This window comes from Syngnathus leptorhynchus, chromosome 2, assembly GCF_054491065.1.
Source record: "Syngnathus leptorhynchus isolate UIUO chromosome 2, UIUO_Slep, whole genome shotgun sequence".
NCBI lineage: Eukaryota > Metazoa > Chordata > Actinopteri > Syngnathiformes > Syngnathidae > Syngnathus > Syngnathus leptorhynchus.
This window is the reverse complement of record NC_141196.1, coordinates 17,886,663-17,899,313: the sequence shown is the minus strand read 5'-3', so window position 1 is coordinate 17,899,313 and position 12,651 is coordinate 17,886,663. Positions and strand designations below refer to the sequence as shown.

General features: G+C 41.3%; 1 protein-coding gene across 3 annotated transcripts in view; it reads right to left on the bottom strand.

Annotated features, from left to right (window-relative positions):
- Positions 1–473: 473 nt before the first annotated feature.
- The window catches only part of lingo2 (leucine rich repeat and Ig domain containing 2), a 182,333-nt gene continuing 170,155 nt past the window's right edge, over positions 474–12,651 (bottom strand). For all 3 annotated transcript variants that reach the window (XM_085905522.1, XM_085905523.1, XM_085905524.1), the window contains one exon: positions 474–3,481. In XM_085905522.1, the coding sequence (XP_085761648.1) occupies positions 1,628–3,469 (1,842 nt within the window). In that variant the 5' untranslated portion in view covers positions 3,470–3,481 and the 3' untranslated portion in view covers positions 474–1,627. The remainder of the gene's footprint in view (positions 3,482–12,651) is intronic.

Here is a 12,651-nt window from a genome sequence, read left to right as displayed (position 1 = left end):
TGGAACCTTGAAAATTTTGCCACTTCTTGAAATATGGGTAGCCACATAGTGACTTTTTTGGAATACAAGCAATAATTCGAGACACGCATGAGCTTCAGACACCCACCAGTGGAAAACAGCAGCAAATTTCATGAACACTATCAATTCACATTGGTTTCCTTGCGGTGGCAGCACAATATGTTATTAGCAGTAATGCGCCATTAAACTGGTGTTCCAACTGCCATAACATTAGGTACAGTGCTTGCATCTTCTGAGACTACAGGTTAAATCAAGAGAAAATGGTATGACTGTACATTTTATACAGTACAATATCGTTGAGTGCAACCTCTGTTGAAAGAAAAATGAAAGAAAAAAAAGGAACACAGTTGGGTGTGTATTGGTGTTTGGAATTTGATTATTTGCATTCAAATCACTTCAGTTGGAAATGATAATTTGAGGTATAAATTAAACTCGTATCTCAAGGCGCCCGCCACAGTAACATTTATTTCAATTTTAATTCAAACCAGTTGCGACTACACAATTATACGACAGCTGCTTTGTGTCATTCATAAAACTGACTTCAGTCACATGTACAAATACAACTGTATTTATTCCACATACACATTTTTTATTTTTTTAATAGTCATTATCTAAATGATTCAACAACAAAATGAGAAACTACTACAACAAAGTCAAATTTTTTCTACTGGGGAAAGAATAAAGAAACAATGCGAATATCACTGTAGCAAAAAGTTGACACACTGGCCAAAAAGTTGACACATGGGCCAAAAAGGTACACTTTAAATGAATAGAAAGACACTGAAGTCGGACAAACCAGAGGTTCATGTTCATCCAAGGGACCGTCCAGATATTATATTGGACACCGACAGCAGTTGAGGGTTGATTTTTGACCAACATTCTTTATAAATAAAATACTTTATTTGATAAATATGTATTTATTCATATTTCTTATTTCTGAGTCAATCGTGGGGGAGCAGGGACACATCACTCATAGAAGCCCTTCCTGAACCTATGGAAACTTTAAATCTCAAGTCTTTTTTTTTGTTTTTTTTGCTGAACATACTGTATAGGGTTATATCAATTTTGGCTAATGCATCCCGTGAATATTGCTGTGAATATTTCTTTTGAATGAGTATGTACATACAGTAAGTGTACATAATAAACAAAGCATTAGGTACACACGGGCAAAAATATCGAACGGAAGAAGCGATGGTCACCGCCATTGGTTGATCGGATGGGTGATGAAGCATGTGGCGCAAGACTCAACAAAGGTTTTTTTTAGCATAAGATACAAATTGGTACTGTACACGGTTCAGCTGAGTCCAGAAGATCCAACCCCGAGAAGTCAAAGAGCATTCGCTCTCTTTTTTTTTTGTTTAGGGGGCATATAAATCTCAAAAAGCAGATAAATGACACTTAATTCCCAGGAATCTGTTCAATCCTCCTCTGAGCTGAAGCAATTTCCGACATCCTACTAGCTTTATGTTCAAGGTTCCGCTCATTGTTCCTTAACCCCAAAGTCCTTTAAGACCATTCGTCCGCACGCTGCGGTTCTATTTGCAAAAAAATAGAATGTCCTTTGGGATATTTTCCACACTTGATTCAATTTTTTTCCTATAAAAAGACGTCACATCATTTTCATGTTGAAACGATGAGGACCGGCCTGGATGTCGGCCGAGTCCACGTTGGTGCCGTTGGACTTGGATCGAGGCACGTATTCCACGTCGATATTGTTTTTATGCTTTCCTTTGCCCCTGCTCCAGACGAACAGGAGCAGGAAGCAAAACAAGACCATCCCCAGGAAGGTGAAGCAGCCCATGGCCGTCGATACCAAAATGGTTTTGAGGTCCAAACCCAGGGTGACACCGGCGGTCCCGTTGGCAGTGGTGTTGCTGGGGTCGGTGTAATGCTGGGTCCTGTTGGCGTACAGTGAGCCCAGACTCTTGACGGCCAGTGATGTCATCAATGTGTCGTTCCCAGCCGTGTTGGAGGCAAGGCAGAGGTAGACGCCGCCATCTTGAATTTCAGCCGACTTGATCTCCAGGGTTCCGTTGTTGTGCACCGTTACCCTGCCGTGGCTCCTGGCTGTCAGAATGCGCCGCCGCGGGGAAACCCAGGACACAGTGGGCCTTGGCGTCCCCTCAGCACTGCAGTGCAGCAAAACGTGCTGGCCCTCATCCACTGTCACCGTTTGCGTCTTGTTCTCACGAATTTTTGGCTTGGTGCAGGTCACGTAGTAAGACAGCAAGCTTTCCTTAAACTCCTGAAAAGGCCTGCCTCGGATCCCCTCGGGCGTGTTACACTCCGGCTGGGAATCTCCGAACAATATGGTGTGCCTTTTCTGTAAGATCCACATGAGGCGGCAGTCGCACACTAGCGGGTTGTTGTTAATAAGGAGGACCTCCAAAGCTTCCGGGGATTGGAACACGCCCTTCTCCAATGTGTCCAGCCGGTTGTATGAAACGTTGAGCACTTTCAGTCCCCGCAGGCCTTGGAAGGCGTATGGTTCGATGGCGGTGAGCTGAGCGCCCACCAGGTGAAACTCCCTAAGTCGAACCAAGTCCATCAACATTCCGCCTTCAATGTGTCGGATGCGGTTGTAGGACAGGTTGAGGTGCGTCAGGTAGGGCAGGTGCTTTAAGGCCTGGTAGGGAAAGGTCGATAGGTTGGTGTTGGTGACAGACAGAGTGGTGAGGTTGAGGCCATGCAGGGTATTTGCCGGGACGTGGTCCAGCGACGGCCAGTTGTCAATCTCCAAGTGGCGCAGCCGGAACAGCTTTTTGAAGGAATATGGATGCAAAGTGCTGATGCTGAGGTATCGCAGGTGCAGGCTGACCAGGTTGTGTAGGTGCGAGAGAGCCTCAGAGGGCACCACGGTGAGGTTGCACCGCTCCAAGGCCAGTGTCTCCAAACTCAAAAGTCCACTGAATGCACGGTGTGAGATGTAAACCAGGTCGTTGTCGCCCACCTCCAAAAATTTGAGATTGTGCAAGTCCTGGAACATGTAGTCCAGGAGTATGACAATCTTATTGTCGCTCACGTCCAGCCGGGTAAGGTTGGCCAGGCCCGAGAAGACGCCCAATGGGATAAGCTTGATCCGATTGCTCTTCAGGCTGAGCGAGTGCATGCCGAATAGAGCATTGAAGGCACCCGGTTCTACGTAGCTGATTATATTCCCACTCAGGTCAAGTTCCTCCAGACTTGGAAAGGCGGCAAAATCGTCCGGGTTGATCATGGTCAGCTTGTTCTTACTCAGGTCAAGGATCCTGGTCTCACCTGGAATGCCGTCTGGGATGGTGGGCATGCGCTTGCGGTGGCACACCACAGCCTTAGTCTGCGCTGAGCATTCGCAGCGGGAGGGGCAGCCCAGGGAGGAGCCCACAAAGATGGCCAGCAGGGCCAGTCCCAGGACCGGCTGCCAGCATGAGATGACCGTGTGAAGCATGACTTTGCTCAAGCAGTCCACCATTCTGTCATGGCTCTGAAAAACAAGACCAAGACAACAGAAACACAGTAAGTGCCTCAAAGGACCAAATCAGATATACTTCACAAACAATATATTGAGATATTATATGCATTGGTTTAAACCGTAAAAAAAATATGGGAGAGTGTCTGGTCTGAATGCAGTGCAATATGGATTAGTGGAGTAATACAAAATGAATGACATCTTAATTTCTATAATTTTAACGACATTTACATTATATGTGCATTTAACAAGAAAATGCTATGCCTGCAAAAGCATCATGAAAGTGTGCTGGGGACTAACAAATCCAATTTCTTAGTCTGGTTTTAATTTGTTTAAATAAAAAAGGCTACAAATCCCATAAAGACTTTTTTCACTTATTTCACTGTTTTGTTCATTTTGGAATATGGCTATACCATGAGAAAATATGTGATTTATGACAAGGAATGAAATTGCTAGGCATGCTAACAGAGATTGACAATTTCACGGCAGAATATGTGGACAGTCACCATGAATTTTGCAGTGTCAATTCTGTATAATAACAAAAAAGAGATGCTCACGCTGCCAGGTTTTGGAAGGAAATTTTTTTTTTTTTTTTTTTAAACGAACTCAAGATGTTAAGTTACATTTACAACCCTCAGGCGAGAAACAGCTGGTGAACTTAAGCGTTATGAGGCGAGCGTTTATGCATAATCGCCAACTGGAGGAATGACTTATTGGCAAATACACACTCTGAAAAAGACTCATTCATTTTCATGGAAGATAATATTTAGTTATGAAAAAAAGACTACCTTTTGGCCAGATTTAGCAAGATCTCTCTGACGAGTGCTAAATGTTTAATGCGTTTGAGTCAAAATATCAACAATTCAAACTCTGCAGTAGGCACTGGCTGATTGTTGTTTTCGATAGTGTCAGACAGATACCGCATAATCAAAGAAAGAAAACTAGATAATTTTGTTCTCATTTTGTCCTTTATTAGGTTTACATGAGAATTATTTAGTGGAGAGTTTATTTGTGTTTGTAGAAAATGTATTGGTGCTTAATCAAATGCTTGGTTATAGGCAAAAAGAAGGAAAATCAAAGTGGCAGTTGAAGTGTCACACTGGGCACAATAACAGTGGCCAACACTGCTCCGACTGTTTTTCTTCCCTTTTTTTGTTTGTTTTGCTCTGCAGGTTTGGTTGCCACAGTGGCAAGGGCCTATAATTAGTCTCAACGTTAATAATTCAGTGCGGTGGTGGTGGTGGTGTCAAATGAATGTGAACAGTGAAGAACAAGTGTGATGTTTGCACACAGAGATTGTCTCTTGACAGGTTCACAAAAGCTTTAAATAAAAAACAGCGCTTTTAGATGAACCTACCTCCAAATTTCCAAATATCATTATTAGGATGACAGTCAAAGAAGAAGAAAAAAAAAGATAAACACAAAAGTGACAAATCAATAAAACATTTTTTTTTTTAAAAGTACACGAGTGAAAAGGAAAGAAAAGCTACGATCTAAGTGAAAAATGTCAGTTAAATGAAACCGTTTTACCATTTTTGCTTTTTGTTTGATTTATGCTTGGCTTTGAAAAACTATACCTTTAATACAGAACCTGAAATGAAACCTAGTCCTGGTTTGAAACTTGAATTTATAACCTTCTCACACATCACACCTCACTCCTGTCTTAAGAGTCTTATTTGAAACCCTAAAAGTCTTGACCTCTCAATTGGAAAGCCAAACCGTTCTTGAACCCCTAATTGGATGGAAACACCTATTTAAAACCGGAACCAGGGCTTAAGACCCAAGCCTTCAAATATAACCCTAAGTATTACTTGAAGCCCAAATACTGAGTTGAAACCCAACTTTGAAAGCTTAACTGTGTTCTCGAAGCCTTATTTGAAATCCTAATCGTGACTTAAAACTCTAATTTGGAAACAATACCTTGCTTGAAAGCTTAACCCTACTAATTGGCAACTGTAACACTGCAGAAAAACCGCAATCTGAGCCTAACCCTGTCTCAAAACTAATCCAAACTTGAAACCCTCGGCCTTACTGAAAACCACAATTTAAACACCAAAAGTATCTTAAAACATTAACTAAAACTTGAAACGCTGACTATGTTCAATGTCTATTTTGAACCTTTATCCTGACTCTAAACTCTACCTGCTCTTCAAGCATTGGCTCTTATTTGTCAACAGACATGATAGCGACAAAAACAAATCTGTAAAGCCTAATACTACTCAACCCCTCACACATTCAAGTTGACTAAGAGTTTAGCAACAGCAAGATAAACATTTTGCATTTTTGCATGGTGATTTGCCACTCAGGTTGCTAAACACTATTACATAGCCAAACAGATTAAAAGGCCATTTGGTAATAAGCGTTTGACCCACTCCAATCTGCGTCGAGTGAAAATAAACAAGATGTAAAGTACTTGGCTCACACATTTAACAATCTTCTTCTTGGCATTAAAAAACATCATTAAAAAAATCTTCACATATACTCGGACACTTGCTCACCGCAAATGGAGCAGAGCTGCTGACAGGTTGCAAAGATGGCGGCGGAGCGCATCCCTACTTAATTTGCCGTGTCACGGGCAGTTCTGAAATGAAACAGTGAGTGGAGAATTATCTCCATTTTTCCTCCCCAAGGTCACTGCTCCTATGCCGGACAACCATGCTCATAAAAGAAGAACACTACATGGAATTACACACAAAAAACACAACAATAAGGTGTCATTTACAACTAAAGTGTGTTATTAAATTTCAAACATTCACGAACAAGAAGAAACCTGAGCACTGGCTTGAAACCCTAATTAAAACCCAGACCTTGACGTAAAATCCTGACCTTGGATTGAAGCCTCAACACCAAATCTTTACCAAAGCTTTCAACGCTAATTTGAAACACTGACTTAAAACCTTACCCTATCTTAAAACCATACTTTTACATCTTATTACTCAATTGCAAACCTTGCCTGAAACACTAACACTAATTTGAAACACTAACCCCATTTTGAAACCTTGATTTTGAACCCCGGGCCTGGATTGGAACCCCGCTTTGAAACCAAAACCTCGACTTGAAACCCCAACCGAAGTTTGAAACCTAAGTTTAAATCCAAACATAGGGTTTAAATCTTTGTTTGAAACACTGACACTAATTTGAAAACATAAACCTGGTCTTAAACCTTTTGACACTGTATCATTAATGAAACCCTAACACTGGCTAGAAACTCTACTTTGACATCTGAGCATTGTCTTGAAGACATAACACTATCCCGAAGCCCTATTTGTGAATACCAGGACTGGGTTTAAAACCAACTTTGAAACCCTGACGCAAGCTTGAAACAGTTGTCGGCTCTCAGGTCAAAACCAGTTTTCTCACCAGTTTTCTGACCCTGAGCCGTGACTGGTTGTTGGAGACTTGGCAACTGTGATTTCAAAAGCAAGTGGCAGAATGGCCCCCATTGAGTGAATTTTGGTGGTCAACTCATATTCCAAAAATACAATATGAATCAGAATGCTGTTTCTAGACTAGTGAGGGCACATACTGTAGTACACTATTTTCAAAAATGTTGAAAATTACTTAAAAAAACACAATCATAAATTTTAATTCCTGACTCAGGCTTGCTTTTAAAGGGTTTCAAACCCCCATTTAAAACCATAGCTGACTAGAAGCCCTGGCCTTTGCTTGAAATCCTAACCCACATCTTGAAATCCCTTGCTTGCCTGCAGAAGTTGCTGAAAATTAAAATTCAGTATTTTCCATTCATGTGAGATTATTTGAATTAAATCTGCAATGTGTCTGAGCCGCTTAGCACATAGTTTTTATTGCTGTAGTTAGCAGAGCTCCATATGGCCAGCTCACCATCACTGCTGACTTGTAAAAGCGCAGCCAAATGCGCGAGAGGCTCTTTAAAACTTCAGACGCTTTTTCCGCCACATTTATTTCCGACGTCTAAGATGGAAAACTTCTCACTTAATAAAGCAAAGCAACTTGACGAGCTCTGAAACAAAACTGATCGTAAAATGCTTTGTGGCTGATATGAGCAGAAAGCGAACATGAGTTTAAAACCCCAATGCAGGCTTTAAACCCTACTTTGAAACCGTTGCCTTAGCTATTCTTGAAACCCTCATTTGAAACCCAATTTCAGAAATGAACCGCAAAATGTTTGGAATCTAAATGTGAAAGTTTAACCTTCATATTAAATCTCAAAACCCTTATTTGAAATTGTACCCATGTTAAAAATCTATTCTCAAACCCTAATCATGGATTGAAATCCTAATTTCAAATTGTAACCCTATCTTGAAACCCTAACCCTGTTTAAAGCATTTATGAGTATTTGAAGAATGCAGCCTTGACACCCATTTGAAAGCCTAACCTTGACTTCCGAAAGCAAAGAAAAAGACAGACAGTTGGAATTCAGACTGACACGCTTACAAGTTACACATTACTCCAAAAAGAAGTACAATTTTTCAATTTATTAACAGCAATACATGTCCAACGCTTTGAAAATGTTTGAAATAAACTAAAAAAATAAATAAATAATGGCAGACCCCTTGTCTTTTTGACAGCATGGAGTCTTGAGACTTTTTAAGTGTCAACATATATCTACCATTTTGCTAAGTGAAACAGTTTTTTCTTTTGGATGGAGGGGGTGTGTGTAAAAATTGAGACGCTACTTCTTGCTTCATATAAAAGCTGATGCAATTCTTTGACAGACTGGACTGTACCACTTGCATTCAGAGACAAGGGTATGGACAGCGGAGCCGCATGATTTAGCACTCTACGAAACTGAGACTTAAATGGTTTCTTAGCATAATCTCTTCAAACAACTTCACAGATATTGGTTTGTGATTATAGTCTTTGTTCTCTCATAATTGTAAGTGGCCAAATTGTAATGCTTGTGCTTAACGAAGGTAATAATCACTCTTGAGAGATGGCACAGTCCGCTTCATATTACCGTAAGCATTAGTTTCAGAATATACTCGCCATCTGGAAATTAGTTGATATGTCTGTGTGTGTGTCTGTGTGTGTGTCTGTGTGTGTTTCTGTGTGTGTTTCTGTGTGTGTGTCTGTGTGTGTGTCTGTGTGTGTGTGTTTGTGTGTGTGTCCATCCATCCATCCATCCATCCATCCATCCATCCATCCATCCATCCATCCATCCATCCATCCATCCATCCATCCATCCATCCATCCATCCATCCATCCATCCATCCATCCATCCATCAACAATAAATGTGAAATGAACTGAACCTAACCTAATACTTACTTACTAACCTTGTTTTAAAACCTTTGTATAAGCTAAACACATTCTTCTAAGACAATTATTTATGTAGTGATGTTATGTAGCATAGAGCAAATTTATATGCACTCTCTTCCTCACTGGGCACCTTATTAGGTACACTTCCACACTCTAAAACTAGCCATTATTATAAAAGTTGCAACAAATAGTTTTCCCCGACTAAGACAAAAGCGCTCACTTTGGAATGGCAGCCACGGCGGTATTCATTGAACACCAGTAATAATCAGAGTGAAATAAGCAACAACTAAACTAGAAGAACATTCTAGAAGAGAAATGAAAGTACCACAAACACACACTGGTCCTACTCGTGAATAATTTGTAGGACACAACTAAAACTATTTGTCTAGTGACTAGACAATTAGAACTTTGCAAGTAATGGACCACTTGCAAAGTTTTACTTTTAGTGCTGGAGCTGAGTTCCTAAGTCCCCGCCAAGATTTGGATCGGCAGGATCAATTCCTTAGTTTATGTTGTATACTGAAGACATTTGAGTATCAGATCAAGAGATGAACATGAGACAAAAGTTCAGAGGTTCAGCTTTTACTTCATGGTGTTTACATTTCGATATGTTAAACAACTCAGAGCACCATTTGTTCCTAAAAAAAAACCACTATACAACAGCGTGTTTTTATGGAAAACATGAAAGGTCTAGGTAACTCCAGACGTTTTGAACAATCGATCCATCCATCCATTTTCTATACCGCTTGTCCCCACGGGGATAGCGGGCGTGCTGGAACAATTGTATATATTAATCACGTAAAAAAAATAAAGAGTTTTGCTATTTGCATCAGTGCTTGGTCCCTAAGCCCTGTGAATACTGAAGGCTGACTGCATATGTTGAGCCTCGTACCGCATCTTCTGTTCATTCCAAACGAGTGTTTGAGGACATCGCTGGACTAATTTAGGTTTCCTGTAGTGACGAGATGGCTCACGTTGCTCTTCCCGCTCATTAGCATCCTGTTTGATAGCCAGCTGACGCTCTTTTTCGAAGAAGGTGGGCTAATTGCACGCGGGCCGACTAACCTGCGAGTTAATAACATCTCTCCCTTCCGGGCGGCATCATTACCAGATGTAAGCCTCATTAAAATGAAATTAGGATTTAACAAGTACGCCTCGCCACTGCCCGTTATTTTGTCGTTACACCGGAAAATTAATGCATCAATCGCCCATTCTTCTTCTTTGTCTCATTCGTGTCAGCGAAGCAAGGCTTTATTCATTTATTATAGGCCATAGTTTCCCGTGAGCGTACATCAGAAAACACTGCACCGTGTACTCCTGTCTTACTATCTACGTATCTACCATTTATGGAACCTTAAAAAGTCAGCATTCCCTCGTCAAATCTGGTCCTGTGCCCATTCTCCATTTTCCCATGGACTTAGACACTTTTTCTCTTACGCACCCTAGAGTGCCCCATGAAGGCAAAAGATCATTTTGATTCAGTTAAGTGCCAGATAGCCTGGTGACAGCTGATTTTTGCTGACAGTGCTGAACGCATCTGACCCATAACAATCACGAACACTCAGCGACTGCCAATGGCTGTAACGTGTTACTAACACATGGGCGTAGCCAGAAAGTTTTCCTTGTGGTGGCCAGGATGACACAACATCTCAGTGGTGGACGTTTATGCCTGTCTACATCATTTATCATCATACCACCCACCTGATGAGATAAAATTCACACATATCCAGAATAATGCCCAATGCATAAAAATGAAGGAACTAGTCTACATAAAAAGCAACTTCTTACAGAGCTTAATATTGGATCAGGGATCAACTACCTGCGGCTCTAGAGTGCGGCATGTGACTGTTTCACCCATCTGTTGTTGCTGTCCATCTCGTGTCAGAGTTCAAAATGTTTTGGAATATGAAGAAATCAAATTTCATGTTCCCTTGAGCATTTGACTGATTCAATAAATGCAACTCACTGTGGTTTTTGTTGGTTTTCGTTTCATTTGAAATGTCAAAATGGTAATGTGGCTCCAAGATTTATTTATTTTTGTATGTTGCGGAATGCCTTCTTTGAGGATTATGGTTCTGACCCTTGGACTAGATAGTGTAATTTTCTTTGCCATTGCCTTGATCGTTTTAGAATTTCCATACATACATACGTACGTACGTACGTACATACGTACATACGTACGTACATACATACATACATACATACATACATACATACATACATACATACATACATACATACATACATACATACGTACATACGTACGTACAAACTATTTTTCATTTCAGTCATGACAATTTGTCAGTTTGTAGCAGTACTTTGCAATGATGATGTCTTAAGAGCGCTGCACAAAGAATGACACAATCTTTCGCCACATTATCACACATCATGTTTGATTCACTATACCTCTCTCTCCTCACTCAGCCTTGTAGCTCGTATGCCCTATTTGGCCATTGGTAGAGTTTACTTCCCTGCGCCTTTCATGCTCTTCCTCTGGAAACTGTCATCTTTCGAGTCAAAACATCCAAATGCGAGGCTTTGATTCCCCTCTTTTTCCCCCTTAAAAAGGGGTTGTCGATAATTGCCCGGTAAAGAAAACGGCAGCGTCTCTTCCCAGCGCGCCATAAAAGTGCAGGAGACATTTTTTTTTTTAACTGTGTGAAGGAGGAATCGCATTATGTGCCACGATCAGTGCCGCGGGAGCACATCAAACACAGTCGGAAGGGGAGAAAAAAAAGTTTCCCGAGGAGATAGACGTGGGCCAATTTCACAAGTGGCTTTATATTGGTTGATTGCACAGAGGCCAAGTTGTTATCTAAATCCTCAAACTACATGGGGGCCAAGCGGGAGAAATCCTTGCGGCTGTCTGGGGGCGGAGGGTGGTGTTGGGGGATATGTGAGCTTAACTGCCAGCAGAAAGAAGACCCAAGGAAATGTTTACAACTGCTGTCTTTTTTTGTAAAGCGAGGCAACATAAAAGTGGCAGTCACAGAGTCAACGGCTAACGCCGCTGAGGAGAGCTTTCTGGTCCTTTTTCTCTCTTCGAGACAGATTTTGAACATGGGTTTTCTTTAGTGACTCATGCGCAACACTGACATCAATATCTGTGCATTAAGATGAAAAGAGCTTTTGAATAGCTGTCCACTTGAGTGACTGATTTGCATTCATAGCAGTGTTGGGTGGGCAGATTTGACATTGAGGGCCCTATTTTCATTCCAGGTGCAAGTCTACCGCAGAGTGGAGTCTAACTGTCTACCATGCAGGTAGACTTTTCTTTTGGTAGATGTTGCGTTGGTAGAATTGGGAAGTAACGGGGGCGTTTGTGTGCCGTTGTGGAATGGAAGTAGACTTTCCGCAGCCAATCCGCACTGTGTCCCTCATTTACATCCAAATCAGGGAGGTCAAAGCGCAAACCCGAGTCCACTGTGCTTGACTTTGGGGAAACAAAATGACAAACACATAGAGCTAACCCCTTTCTGTCATCACATTAGCAAGTGCATCAGGGGCGAGGCTGCGTCAAGCGCCAGCATGCTCCAAATGAGTGCAGAACTTCATTTGAGTGCCACTTTAGGAATTTTGGCAGGCCTTTCTGAGAGTTCTGGTGGAAATAGGATGTTTTTTCTTTTTTGACATGATTCACCTGGCAATTTGGTGATGGAAAGTAGACTAGACTTTGGGTGAAACCAGGTCTAAGTTGAGGCGCGGAGTGCATATATTTTTTACTTTACAGTTAAGAGTGTGTATTGGGTAGGTGGGTGGGGGGGGTTATACATGAACAGGAACGATTGAGGTGGAATAAATGTTGACTGCTTCCTTTTCTGTTTACTTCTTGGTACGTTATATAAAATATTGATTGATGCATGAAGGATGTCATTGTAAATGTCTCAAGTTTCTACCATTTCTAATCCTGGGGCAGTGCAACACTTTCACCATGTGCCAAACACAT